This window comes from Muscardinus avellanarius (assembly GCF_963383645.1).
Source record: "Muscardinus avellanarius genome assembly, chromosome: 7".
Lineage (NCBI taxonomy): Eukaryota > Metazoa > Chordata > Mammalia > Rodentia > Gliridae > Muscardinus > Muscardinus avellanarius.
Window position 1 is genome coordinate 116,381,765 of NC_137793.1, and position 14,200 is coordinate 116,395,964.

General features: G+C 55.1%; 1 protein-coding gene across 2 annotated transcripts in view; it reads left to right on the forward strand.

The window, feature by feature from the left end:
• CD247 (CD247 molecule) overlaps positions 1-4,748 on the forward strand; it is a gene marked incomplete at both ends in the record, with an annotated part of 56,795 nt that extends 52,047 nt beyond the window's left edge. Inside the window, 7 exons of one of the 2 annotated variants that reach the window (XM_080698531.1) lie at positions 6-109; positions 1,048-1,104; positions 1,437-1,517; positions 2,317-2,352; positions 3,188-3,244; positions 3,908-3,943; positions 4,683-4,748. In XM_080698531.1, coding sequence (XP_080554657.1) covers positions 6-109; positions 1,048-1,104; positions 1,437-1,517; positions 2,317-2,352; positions 3,188-3,244; positions 3,908-3,943; positions 4,683-4,748 — 437 coding nt within the window. The remainder of the gene's footprint in view (positions 1-5; positions 110-1,047; positions 1,105-1,436; positions 1,518-2,316; positions 2,353-3,187; positions 3,245-3,907; positions 3,944-4,682) is intronic. The other variant, XM_080698532.1, reaches the window with a different exon arrangement.
• Positions 4,749-14,200: the final 9,452 nt, after the last annotated feature.

The following is a 14,200-nucleotide window of genomic DNA, read 5'->3' on the forward strand; positions in this document are numbered from 1 at the left end:
TACAGAGGCACAGAGCTTTGGCCTGCTGGACCCCAAGCTCTGCTACTTGCTGGACGGGGTCCTCTTCATCTATGGTGTTGTCGTCACTGCCCTCTTCCTGAGGGCAAAGGTGGGTGCGGGCGCAGGAGGCCTGTGCTCGGTCACTTGGTGGTGAGAGCAGAGGGATCTGGGTGGTGCCTGGGGCTTGGTGTCCGTAGGGGAAGTAGGGCCAGGTGGGGAGCATGCTGGGCGGGCCGGGGCCTCAGAGTCCCAGGACAGCTGCTGCTGCTGGCAAGAGGCTTGGGCGGGGCTGTCGGGAGGGGGTGGAGGGCCCTGAGCCCCAGCTGACACCCAGAGGCAGTCCAGGCTAGGGCCATCTTTCTCAGGAGGGCTGGCTTGCACTGTTTCTGAGCAGGTGCCAGCAGGCCGCAGGTGTCTTGGGGCCAGTGCACTCGCAGTGGGCAGGTCAGCTGTCACAGCCACACAACCCAACCCATTTCCTATTTGGATTTTGGACTCTGACCTAAGATTTCATTTGAAAAATGGTCTTACTGAGCTTTTATTTATTTTTGTGGTACTGGGGATTGAACCCAGGAGTCCTCTACCACTGAACTATACCCCAGCCCTTCTAGTTTTTATTCTGAGATGGTCTCTAGGCTGCCCAGGCTGGCCGGGAACTTGCGACTCTCCTGCCTCGGCCCCGGCCACTGGAACCCAGGTGCGGGCTGTGCAGCGCAGACGTGCGGTTGTAGTTTGGACGAGCCGCCTGCGGTGGCTGATGTTCAGGGCTCGAGCGCCCCTCTGCCCACGGGCAGGACCCAAAAGGCGGCTGTGCCCTAGGGCTCGGGCGTGCTCGGCAGGAGGCTTCCTTCAGGCCAGTGGGCTGAGGGGGGCAGGCACTCAGAGCATCCGCCCGGGGATGAAGAGGGAGACAGGGCCCAAAGCAACAGTGTCCATGAGGGAGAACTCCGCTGGCCAGGCATGAGCTGGGAAGAAGAGATCCCAGCCGGCCTGGCTGGCATCCTGGAGGGCTGGGTGCTGAGCAGTCCCCGCTCTCCTCCCTTGCAGTTCAGGCGGAGCACAGACGACGCAGCCTTCCAGCAGGGCCAGAACCAGCTCTACAATGTAAGTCCCGCTCTGCAGCAGCGCGGGAGGGCGGGCTCTCGACCGGGTGACCTGCCTTGGGTCTGGTGGGCTGGCTGATGGCGTCTGTGCGGTGCGCCGCATGCGGGCATCCGCTCAGGGATGTGATGCCTTGGAGAGCATCCCTGCCCCCGTGGAGGGGAGCCAGGCTCTCCTGCAGAGCCCAAGCCGCGGCTTCCTTATTTGCCCATAATCCTGTGAGCAGAGTAAGCAAGACCTTGCTTGGGGACCCAGCCACCATCTTGGTACTCCATCCGACACCCCAACCCGTGTGGTCCACCCGCAGATGTATCTTTCCTTCCTGTCTGTCTCAGGAGCTCAATCTAGGGCGGAGAGAAGAGTATGACGTTTTGGATAAGAGGCGGGGCTGGGACCCTGAGATGGGGGCGAAACAGGTAAGGAAGCCCTTCTGCCTCTGTGCTCGCAGACTTGGGTGGGGCTCCTTGGCCCCAGCTTGGGGTGCAGCCAGGCTCGCCTGGGCCGCGGCCGGTGTACCTGCTCCTGTCACTCCCCACCTGCCTCCCTGGGTCCACTCTGTACAAGGCGCCCTCGCCCCCAGGACAGAGTGGATGGCCAGGGGCACATGGCCAGGGCTGACCTCTGAGCGAGGACCTCTGGGGAGCTTTGGGGAGAGGAGCAGCCAATGATTCCGGAATCGTCTTTGTTTTTTATTCTTTATGGATTGTGGATTGAACCCAGAGGTTTCTACCTCTGAACTATACCCCCAGCCCTTTTATCTTTTATTTTAAAACAGGGCCTCCCTAGGTTGCTGAGGCTGGCCTCCTGAGTCCTGGCATCACGCCTGGCTGAGCAGAGTCTCCTTGGGGGCAGGCCACCTCTGTCATGCTGTCCGCCCTCTGGCCCCGGGCTAGGTGTACACTGCTGGAGGGCATGGCCATAAAGACCCTCTGCATCCTCCACTCTCGCCCTGTCCCCTGGCTTGCTCTTCTCCCTCCTCTGCTCTAGACCAGGGGGTAAGGGGACGAGGCCCTCTACGTGGCGCCTCTGCAGGACTTGCCAGGAAGGTGCAGACCCAGCCCACACCGGGGAGCAGCCAAAGCCGGGGCCTGGCCCCGGGCAGGACGGGAGGCCGTGGGCAGATGTGGGCAGCCATGCTGGCGGGCACGGGGCGGAGGGGCGGGCAGGCTGCGCTCTGGTGGCCGGTGCCCCTCTCACTTGCCCTGTGTTTTCCAGCCGAGAAGGAAGAATCCTCAGGACGGGGTGTACAACGTGAGTAGAGCTTCACACCTTACCTGGAGCTGAGGCAAGGGGCGGAGGGGCTCTGGGCTGCTCTCCACACTCCACTCTGTGTCTAGACTGCCCTTTCCTGGGCCTGCGGCACAGCTGCTCTTGGGAATCTGCATGCATGCGTGTGTGCAGGAGTTACCGGCCAGGCCAGCAAGAGCACCCTAAGGGGCTGCTGTTCTCTGGAGTGGGGTGTCTTCTCTTCCTCCATTTTCCCCACAGTGTTGGGGATCAAACCTAGAGCTGTGTGCATGGTAGAGAAGTGCTCCAATGCTCTACATATACCCAGCTCTTTTCACTGTGAGACGGGGTTTTGCTAAGCTGTCCAGGCTGGCCTTGAGCCTGCGGTCTTCCTGCTCAGCCTCCCGAGTCGCTGGCTAAGAGGCGGGCTGCGTGCCGAGCGCCTCTGCACCCTGGATGTGAACTCAGCTGTTTCAAGCCACCAAGGGGCTGTTGCAGGTGGACACCCCTGTCTAGGAGCGACCTCTCCTTCCTTCTGCATTGGTTCAATAGCCCATGGTGGCAGCTGTGCAGAGACAACTTGTCCAAGTAATGATCCCAGGGCACCAGGAGAGCCCTGCACGGTCCAGGATGCCCGCCTGGGCCTCAGCTCTGTGTCCTACCTTCCCGGCCTGACCTGAGCTTCTCAGCTCAGTGCCTGGGCCTGAGATGCGCAGAGCACTCCAAGGCTGGGTAGATGGCGCGGGCTGGGTGTCTTGGTGGCGGTGCCCCTGCCAACTGGGGAGGAGTCCGAGGCTCCCGGGGGGAGAGCCCACTCTTCCACACCAGTTAGTACACCAGCGTCTCCTGCCTCCTCCAGGCACTGCAGAAAGACAAGATGGCGGAGGCCTACAGCGAGATTGGGACGAAAGGCGAGGTGGGTGTCATGCCTTCTTTAGTTCCCCACGGTGTTCCAGACACAGGCCATGAGCCTCCTTTCCCCTGCATTCCTCCCACGATGGCCGCAGGGGCAGAGGTGACCCCAGCTGGACAGCATGTGAGGCAGTAGGGGAGGGCTGAGCTTTCAGGACTGAAAGGCAGACCTACGTTCTGATGGCCTGGCTTTCTGCGGCTCAGGACCAGGGGCAGGCAGCGGCGTGCAGGGCCCTGCTGAGCAGTAAGCCCCGCAGTGTGGAGTGGGCGTGTGCCTGCCAGGCTGATGTGCACAGGGCTTCACCCCAGCCTTCCACCTGGTCCCCACAGTAGCCCATGAGTGATGTGCGCGCAGGGCCAAGGAGGTGGAACAACTTACCCAGGTCCCATGGAGTAAGCAGGGCAGCAGGACTTGGCCTGACCACGTAGCTGCCATTCCCAAAGCGGCAGTTTCAAGGCTTCCGCGAGGCCCAGAGATTCCTGCCGTGGGCAACGTGGCCAAGTCCTGGGCCAGAGGGGGGGGCAGATGAACTGGCACTGTCAGTGAAGGTCTGCCCCTTCTCTCCCGGGGAAGGGTGCTAGCTGGGAGCTGGAACCTCACTTTCAGGGACCCCTTGAGTGGGGATGCCACCACTGACTCCCTTACCTTCCCTCCCCTCGTCCACAGCGGCGGAGAGGCAAAGGGCGCGACGACCTCTACCAGGTGAGCAGGGCCAGAGGGGCGGCCCACAGGGGAGGCGGGACCCAAGCTTCAAGGGGGTACCCACTTCCCGCCAAGAGTCCTGGGAGCCCCAGGAATTGCTTGGCCAAAGCAGACGAGCAGCTGCTGTCCAGAGGGACTAGCCAAGGGCCCTACAGGAGAGGCCTACAGCTCTCTTGAATCCCAGATTTATTACGATCTGGGAGGATGGGCAGGAAGACTGAAGAAAAGAGGTTAAGAAAAACAGCAGCTACAAAAGTCAAACTGTTATAACCAGGTGACTGCTTTATGCAAATCAGTGTAAACTGATTATGCAAATGAAGCAGTCAACCTGCTTCTCTAGAATAAGGTCCCCTGGGCTTCATTCCTCTCCTGGCTCCCTAGTGCTGGCCCCTCTGAGCAGTGACAGAGAGAGGGCCCCAGGCACCGGCTGCAGGTGGCACACTGAGGGCCGGCTGGGGGGGGGGCTTCCCAGAGGTGGATCCAGGTGTTAGTGACAGGGCTGGCCCGGCCCCTCCCACGATTCTAGCTCAGCCCTTGAGGTGAGGCTTGACAGGAAGTCGGCCAGCCCAGGTGCCCAGGGAAGGATTCCTTTTGGGGTTCTGTGAGCAGACCTGTCTCTGCAGCTCTGAGCCAAGGCTGGCCTGTGGGGCCTGGGTCCCTCCTGGAAGCCGGGGGCTGGCTGGGCTGCAAGACAGCGCTGCAGGCGCCTCACCTCTCCTTTCTCATTTGCTCTTACCAGGGGCTCAGTGCAGCCACCAAGGACACCTACGATGCCCTCCACATGCAGACTCTGTCCCCACGCTAACAGCCAGGTCTTACCCCCAGGCCTGCCCTGCCCATAGGACAGCGCGAGACACAGGAAAAGCATTCACATCTGGCCGTGCAGCTTGGCCACCGGCTAAAGCGTCCTCCTTAGGGCCGGGAGGCCTGAAGCTGTGACACTGGTCTTCTCCCATTCTAAAGCATCATACTGGATGTGGTCCCGGGACTCTGTAGGGACAGAGCCCGAGTTCAGGCCTTGTCTTCTGGTTAGCTGGTGGCTGCAGGCAGGCCCCCTCCCTGGGCCGGGCTCTCACGTTGAGGTGTTCCCTGCTGGGAGAAGGCCTCGGAAGAGCCCAGGTGCTGCCCACCTCCCCGTCCCGTCTGTCCTGCTCGTTCTGCTGGTATTTGAGTGGCTTGGCTCCCGCTGTAAATCGGCTTCTGTTGGCAAGCCTCTCCTTGTTTTGGGGTAACTTGTTGGGCCCCATGGTGAAGGGGCAGGCAGAGGGGAGGGATCCCGGCAGCGTGCACTGCGGTGGGGCACGCTGAGGCCCAGGGGCTGGTCAGGAGTGCAGCTGGCCTCAGCGAGTCTGTGCCCAGCCACCAGGCCTGCAGATGGGCAGAGGTCCTTCCCCCAGTGCGCCCGGCTCAGAGCAGAGTGAGCTGGGCACGATGCAATAGGAAGCAGGGAAGCGCCAGGGTGTAACAGAGCGTGGGTGGGTGGGTGTGTGGCCCTGGGGAGCCTCTCTGCTCTGCAGGCTTTAACTTATACTGGCTTGCCAAGCCCTTGCCTTGCACAATAAATGCTCCAGAAAACACACTGCTAACTGAGCTTTACTTCAGCTGTCACGCCTGCGATGGAACACCGTCACCAGGAAGTCAGCATGGCACCAGCCCCAGGAGGCTGCTGGTGGTGCCTGTGGGCGGGGGTAGGCCGGGGCCTCACCTGTTCGGGAGTGCAGGGAAGCCCACAGGAGGCTGGGAAGAGGCGATTGGTGGGTGGGAAACAGGTCTTTCCCTCCTGATAGTGGCCGAGCCCAGCAGTGTTGCCTCTAATGCAGTGGCTCCAGAAAGGGCCCAAACTCAGGCCAACCAGTTAATAACGTCTTCTATGGCTTATTCAAAACATGACGTTCAGCCGGCCGTGGCTGAGACTGGAGGACGGCGGTTCGCAGACAGCCTCAGCTTAGGCCCTCTGCAACTTAGTGAGACGCTGTCTCAATATAAAGAATAAAAAATAGGGCAGAGGGTGTAACTTGGAGGTAGAATGCCCCTGGGTTCCATCCTCAGACCCGCAGGAAAAAAAAAAAAAAAAAGACATTCAGGCCATCTGCTTTTTCAAAAACCCTGAAAATCTGGGACTCTGAACACATGTGTCGCTCCAGTCACACCCAACGGCTCACAGAGGGGCCTTCACCTGTAACCCAACCTTGAAGGGGATTCTGCTCCCTGGGCTTTCAATGCTGAGCCTATTTCTTCTATGTGTCAAAATGAGCAAGGCTCATAGGGTTTGCGCTATACCTAGTTTCAAGTCTGGCGGAGTTATACACAAGCTGTGTGACCTGCATGGCTGGCTTGAGAATAAATGTCCGACCCAGTTCTGTCAAGAACATGTCTCTGGGGAAGGGGAGCCAGCAGTGAGCTCTGGGGCCAAAGCTGACCTGGGGTAGAGGACTTACCAGGCTACCAGCTGCACAACTGTGTGGAGAGGGCTGTGAGCGCCAGGCGGATGTGCCCCAGAAACTGGAGCCCCATCGGGTGGGGCGAGGCGAGGCGGCTGTGGCTGTCTGGCCGGCACCTCTCCTCCCAGGGACCTGTGATGTCCACTCCACAGCGCAGCTGTGACCTTCATCTCAACACCTGAACATGGGATAAGAAGCACATGGACTTATTTTAAGAAAGACACCCTCTAACCCCAATTACACACAGCCCTATTTCATCTTTTAAAATCAAGGAAATGTGGATTTTTGCCTGTGTTCAAGAACCAGGACATTCTACCTATAAGCTAAGAAGCTCTCAGTGCTTTTTCTTTCCTTCTTAGAGTATGGCTCCATTTTCCTCGGGAGTCTTACAGAGCAGCGCCCTGGCAGCTGGGCGTGAAGGGCAGAAGCCAGTGCCACACGCACTGGGGATCTGCAGAGGCAGCAGAGCTCGGGCCTTGGCCGGCTGCTGTGCTTGGGCCTCGGTCTTGAGCTGTGAAGTTCTGGTGCTTTGAGTTGTGGTGGGCGGCTGCTTTGATGGGCCCACCTTCGAGTTCTGACCACATATGTGCCTGCTGCAGAGGAGAGGGCTGGCCTGTGCCTCTGCCTCACAGCCTCCAGGAGCCTGCTTCCTGTGGCCGGAGGGTTACAACACACCTACCTTGCTGAAAAGGGCTGCGGGGAGGCCTCTGCCGCAGCTCTGGGCTCGCTTCTTGGGATGCGACCTCTGAGTGTAACTTGTTGAAGTCTAATTCTTTTCAAGCAAGGGCTTTCTGTTGAAAACTTGAAGTTATTTTAAGAAAAGAGCTTTGCAAACTTACATGCATGCTATGAACACGATAAGGGAAGAAGTGGAAGAGAACGAGTTCTCTGAGAAAGGAGCAGAGAGAAGGTCTGTCCACAGTGGCCCCTCCGCTGGACGGCGTCCTCACCTTGAGACGAGAAGTCTGTCTACCTCTAAGTCTGAGGGTGCACCTCAGGTCTGCGGCACACGGCAGACAGGGATGCTTCCCGAAGACTTCTGGCAAGCTCAGGTCTTCTCTCTGTGGGAAGTTCATTTTAAGATTCAATTTTTTTTTTTTCCATTTTATGAGATCAATGAGTTGTAGGAAGATACCAACTGTTAACTAGTACAGCAAACCAGAGGCGGCTAAGCTGTGCACCCTCGCCCAGGAGAGCAAGGCGCCAGTCTGGGACTGACTTCCCTTGAGGACACCCAGCCAGCGATTGCTCAGGATCTGGCAAGCCACGCTAACGGGGCAGGCAAACAAGAGGTGGGGAGAGTGGAGTTCAGTCCCAGTTCTGCGGCCACACAGCGAGGCGGGCGCGTTGAAGAGCTCCCTGCAGGATCAAGCAGGGCCCGCACGTTTGATCACACAAAGCGCTCCGTCTGAAGGAGACTACTGCTACTCGGCTCAGTCCCACTAAGCCAGCTGAGGCCCGGGGGAAAAGAGTGGCCACAACTCCCCACGCAGCACAGGAGGCAGCAGAAGGGCAGGAGCGAAACCCACGTGCTTACAGTGATCCTGGGGCTCCCGGCTGCCTGCAGGGAGGTAATCGGGAAGGTTCCATGAGTGACCCATGACCTGTTTGGAAGGACCCAGAATCCCATGACAGCGACTTCACAGAAACTCACACCATGTGAAAACACTTGGAAAATGGTTTAATGATGTTTTACAACAGAAACAAACTGTACAGTTACAGCAAGTTTAATATATATATAAAAAATTACAGCAGAGAAATGCATCTACACAAAATCTACCATTTCATTCGGACTCACCGGCACCTCTGCAATCTCTCCCAAGCCCACGGCCCCTGCAGCAGCCCCGGGATGGGAATCACAGGAAGGGCACTTTGAAGGAGAAAGCACCGCTCGGAGTCCCCACCGCCTCCCCGGGCCTCGGTGGGGCCAGCTGATCCCCCAAAGCTGAGAGTCCCTTGTGTTAACAGGTTTTCTAAACCAAGAACACTGTTTCCCAGGGCACGGATACCAAGGTCCCAGTGCTTTGAGTATCCGCGGATTCTCAGAAGAGGGGAATGGCTGGACAGGCGCTCTGGGGCCGTGAGGCTGCCCAACAGCCACCGGACTGCAGAGTCACCTAAGAATGGTACAAGGGCTCCGGGCTCCCGGCGCAGGAGGCTACGGCCTCACCAACGCCGCTGGGCAGTCTGGGAAAGAACCATTTATACTCCAAGTTTCCACAAAGAAGAACTCAAACTCACATTTCAAAATACATAAGTCACAAAGTTCTGGGAGGTCAAGGGGCCAGTTCCCCTCGTGTCCTTCCCTTGATGACAGTGGAAAAACACCCCTGAATCAATATTGAAAGCAAAAAGAGAAAAGGTGGGGGAGTTAAGAATTTTAAGGACAGAAAGAAAACATTTGTAGAAAACCACAATCACTGTCTCTTTAAACCCAAACAGGACCCAGCCAGCACGGGGCCCTGCGACAGTGACGTCCACTGAGGCCCCGCGGGGAGGCGCTGAAGTATGTACACTTGGAACCGTTTCATTTTCTGTTTTATTATGAACATCTAGGCAGTGAAAACTGTTATGTTAATACATACATAGACACACTCAAAACATACAAAAATACTATTATTTCAAACTACTAAGAATAGGACAGCTCAATTATTTTCATGCTATGACTTTAAGAGCATTACACTGAAACAAACAAGAAGTTAAACAACATTTTTTTATATCCCAGAAATATACCAAAATATACATCTAAGCTTTGGAATTACTGAGGTTCGACTAATGCAAGTGCTGGGTAATCGTACTTAGTACACACGTCTAAGGTTCTGCAGGAAAGAGATTATCTTTGGTATCTGCATCAGGCTAATATTATTAACATTTGGATTTTGCTTTGGGATAGAGCTTGTATGACCCTAGAACCAAATACCCCCTCCCCCAATCAACTGAGATTAAAAAGATCCATGTAAAAAGTTCCTTCACTTGCACCCCCCACCCCCAAGTTAAAAAGTCACAGGCATCTACCTAGCACAAAGGTTGTGAAAATACAATGCATAGTTGCACAGTGCTGCTGCAGAAAGGAAACAAACGAGGGAACGAAAAGCTTGGTCACCACTCTGCACGCTTCCTCACAAACCAGATGGCACGTCCAAGCAGTCCAGCAAGGGAGAGAGAAGAAAGGCTCAGAGGGCCTGGGTGTGCGCCCGGCCCGAGGCGAAAGCGCCCGCAGAGCGGCCAGCCGGGCCGCCTTCGACGACCCCTGTGGAGTCCGGGCCAGCCCAGCAGCAGCCCAGCCCTGGGCCAGGCTGTGGCGACCCTGGCTGCGGCGATGACGGGGTTTGGCTTCTGCTTTGGAACCCTGAACTGCAATCTGTTTCGGGGCACGCTCGTGCGTGGAGAGTGCCACAGCTATGGCCAGCTGTGCAAAGCCCCAGTGCGTGGCGCCGGCTCGCTGACTAGAGGCCCCGCCCGGCCCACTGCTGGACTGCCTGGACACCACAGGCTGGGCCGATGCCGAAGACTTCCCTTTTCTTTGGTTTTTTTGTTTGTTTTGAGTTTATACAATCATTAAAAATCTTTGGTTTTGGCTGGAAATTTAAAAAAACAAAACAAAACAAAACAAAGAAACCACCCTCCCCTGGCTTATAGCAGCAGTATTGTGACCTGGCTAAGCTTTTTTTTCGACTTTAAGGTGGGAACTGAAGGTTGAGAACTACATTCAAAGAAAAGGTGAATGGGCTGGGATGCAGCTTCTAGGCAGCCCACTGGATATAAGATTGTCAAATAATAATATTAACAATAATAATAAACTTAAATATTTGAATTCTTTATTTTTTGGTCACGTCAAAGAAAAAAGTGAAATGAGTACGCAGCAGTCAGCTTGAAGCAGCCTTCGGTGTTCCCATCTGCCCCAGGCCCTGACACATGCAGAGCCCTGGGGCCCAGAGAGGCGGGGTCTGCTCCACTCGCCCCGGCAAGGCAAGGGCTCGGTGGGCATGTGGGCCGCGGTCTGAGACATGGGCGGGCACAGACAGCTGCAGCCTGGGAGGCTGAGGGGAGGCAGCTGGGAAGAGACCCATCAAGGCCCTAGCAACAGAAAGAAACAGAGGATTGCAATCTGCCCTCAGCGTGCAGTGGCGGCAAGCAGCGACATTCAGAGGCCTCGGGGCCCACCCCGGGCAGCAGGTCCTGATGCTATAGGCCAGAGCTCAGGGGAGCTGAGAGGAGGAGGGCGGGCTTGGCAGCTCTGGAGGCTTGAGAGGAAGTTAAAGCAAGTCACTCAGTCATGAGTTAGAAATGAGGTATACAACAGCTCCCGGACTCTGGTGGGCAGAAAGCCCACCATCACCTACCCTGGCCCTCACACCTGGGGTGATTGGTCTGCCTGGGAGGAGGCCCTCCAGGCCGAGCCAGCCCCCCGTGGACAGAGCACTGCACCCCCGCCCAGGTGAGCAGAGGCAAGAAGCGGGAGAAGCCGGTCTCTCTCCCCATCTGACCCTAGAGGAGACACACCATTTAGGTTGAAGACAGTCAATGTCATACCATGGCTGCAAAGCCTTACCATCCCTCCCTTTTTCCTCCAGTTGTTTTACTTTTAACCCAACCGGGCGGGCACTAGTCCACTGCACTCTTGGGAAGCAGGGCCTCCTGGGTGAGCGCTCCCTACACACTGTGGCTCGGCTTCTGAAAGTGCATTTCATTCCTTCCGACACCTCTCAGACTTGAGACACTGTGAGGGCTGGATGGGAGCTGGCTCTGTCCATTTGCATTCGAAAGAGATCTCGATTTAAGAATGAACGTGTCCAGATGTCTCATTTGTTAAAAACAGCACTGTATCGGCTGTCTGCCTGCAGACTTTGGAATAGTGTTGGAGAGTTCAACACCTTTGCCAATTACGAAAGAAGCGTTATCTGATTTTGTGAGGTTGTGGCCAAAATAAACAGAATGACGAACAATTACACAAAGGAAACGAGGGAGACTTTGCAGCAGACCTCAACATTTTTTTTTTTTACAGTAAATTAGTTGGGGGGGTTAACTTTTTGACAGTGTCCTGGGTTTGAATCAGAAGGTGGCACCAGGTGAGTGGAGCCCTGTATGTGTGGACAGACGGACCCAGGACACAGAGAAAACGACAAACATCTTTCCGTGGCCGGGGAGCTACCTCCCATCTCAGCGCGGTCGATGCGCACACCTTCTTTCCCTATGCTTTTGGCTGAAGTGTTCTTGTCTTCAATGACCCTATTCCCTACTCACAAACCTATGTCATCCTTTGAAAGTCACACAGTCTTAACACTACCTTTACATGATGTCAGAACAATAAGACCATTAGGAAAGCGTTTTTGATTTCTGCAACCTGATCATTTTGACGCACGACTCAGAGAGTGATAAACTTCTTTTCCCTCTCTCTATGTTGTGTGTCCTATCCATAGTAGACCAAGACCACCAACTACTCAACTCCCAAACCCACGTTATAAAAGTATCTGGGAACCAAACAGCTCCACAGGGGATACAGAAAGATCGTTTGGTTTTCATGTAATCCTGCTCTTGAAAATGCTTCTTAAGAGACAGAACAGAGATAGCACATCTACACACTGTCTGAACTCCAACAGGCTACACTATTCTATTTATAAGTATTAAAGGGAAAGTAAAGAATCTACCCCCATCTTTTGCCCCCCCAGATTTCACAGCAATTGCGAGAACACTGCTGCTGCGTTGAACCACTCTACCATCTTCACGGAGCCAGCAGAGAGCCCAAATACCTCTCTTTTCCAAAGCCAGAACCACCGAGACTTCCTTCAGAGAGTGGGGTAGAAGGGAGGGAGGGTGAGCAGACGAGGTAAAGCTTTCCAAACTTGAGCTTTGTGCTCCTACGCCCTCGGCTGTTCTGAAAGCACACACAGGCCAAGCAGCGACACAGCAGTGTCCGTGGTGTCCAGACCAGACCCCGCCTGTGGTCTGGGTGACGGCTGGCCTATTCAGCAAGAGCCCTTCTGGAGCTGGGAGCCAGGAGAGCAGGTGCAGGGCGCTCACCACCCCAGCCGCCGTCACTCCTCGCAGCCACCGGCACCCAAAAGGCGGTCCGATCACAGGCGTGGGCGAGACTATTCAACCTCCTGGCTTGGTTTTTCTTCTGTTTGGGTTTCCAGTCTAGACTAACTAGCCTTTGGATGAGAAAAGAAGTAAGGGTTTAAGACGTTGGCCACTAGCACAGCTTTCGGTAACGCGAAGGAGGGCAGCAAAAGGACTCGCACCCCAGGAGTCTTCCCGAGGTAAGACGCAGCACATGCCCCGCCCCGCTCCGCTCTAGTCGGCATGTGCCTGCTCGTGTGTCCACTTCTCATCCACACACCCACCGATTCGCACATTCATCAGTTGCTAGCTTCTGCTATATACAGAGGTAATGCCTGATTAGAAGAGGCTGGCAGGCCTAGGGCACAGGCAGCCACAGGAAGGCCGTGGTTGTGCCCTTGGGGACCCTGAGCCCATGTGGACACCCACATACCACTTGTATGCTACCACACATGGTGCCGCAGATCAGACCACAGGAGCCTGCAAACCCAAACTCCACGACGGAGTGTCGAGCTTCCTTTGGCAAGACGGATATAAAGGAAAAACAAAACAAAACAAAACCACACGCGCAACATTTTCCTTCTAACATAATCAACCTCTCCTTTTCTCCCACCCAACCCTCCCTAACCCTATAAATTGTAACCTATAAACAGGATCCCAAATACAGCATCAGTCATGTTTATCAATCATAATAAACATTAGTTCAACTAGATACTACAGCTAGAATTATTTCCACTATTTATAAAGAGTTTCTTTCATTTATTTGGTTTTCATTTTAACCAGTTCTACAACAATGCTAAGCTATGCTGAGGTATTTTGTGAAGGTGCCGATGCCAGCTGCTCCCCACGAGCACCATCCTCACACTGAGGTGCCGCCGCTCAGAGAAGGGAGGGAGAGAAAGAGGAGAGGGGGCCCGTGCGCAGAGCCAGCAGGAGAGCCGCCAAGCGCACCGCTCTTGGCAAAGGCCGAGGGCAGAAGACCAAAGCAAGAAACGCCTTCAGAGTGCGGAGGGTAAGAAGACGACTATGGTTCACAAACAGAAAACTGGACGCAAACTGGACAAGTCTTGAGAAACGTATTCCTGCCCCCAGGGAGACTCCTTTCAAGTCTTACTGGAGATTTCAGGCATGTTTCATTTAATTTCTTTGGATTAAGGAATAGATGGGGAAGAATCTTTTTCATATTAGCTTTCAATGATGAAAGCAATTTATGTACCCTACTGCTATCTAAGTCTGTTTGTATATTGTGGGTGCCACCTGTGCACACCAATGTAAGATCTTAGGGGAATGGCAAAAGATTTCTTTTTTCTCAAAACTGAAGATAAATACTAAGAAAGATTCACCAATTTATGAAGTGTTACCCTCAAAATGTTTCAATAAAAATGATGTCTAAACAGCCAGGCTATGACCGCAGGGCAGTGAGGGACATCTACTGCTCTCCACACACACGTAACTCATGGTCAAGAGCATCAATCCATCAGTTCCTGTCTGTTTGGATAATTTAAAATTTCAGGCAGCTAGTCTTCCTCCCATTAGAACTGGCAGTCTTTTAACGTTCACAGCTCTGGAGTTTAAAGAATAAGCTTTGAACTCATCAGGTTTAGGCGCTGACTTAGTGAGAAGACATCTGACCATACTTCCCTAGTGGATTGCTCTGGCCCTTCTGATACAGCTGCCTGGTTGCAGGGAGCTGGCCTCGGGGGCTCCTCAAGGCCAGGGCAAGCGGGCTGCGCTGCAGGGTCTACCTCCCGCCCTC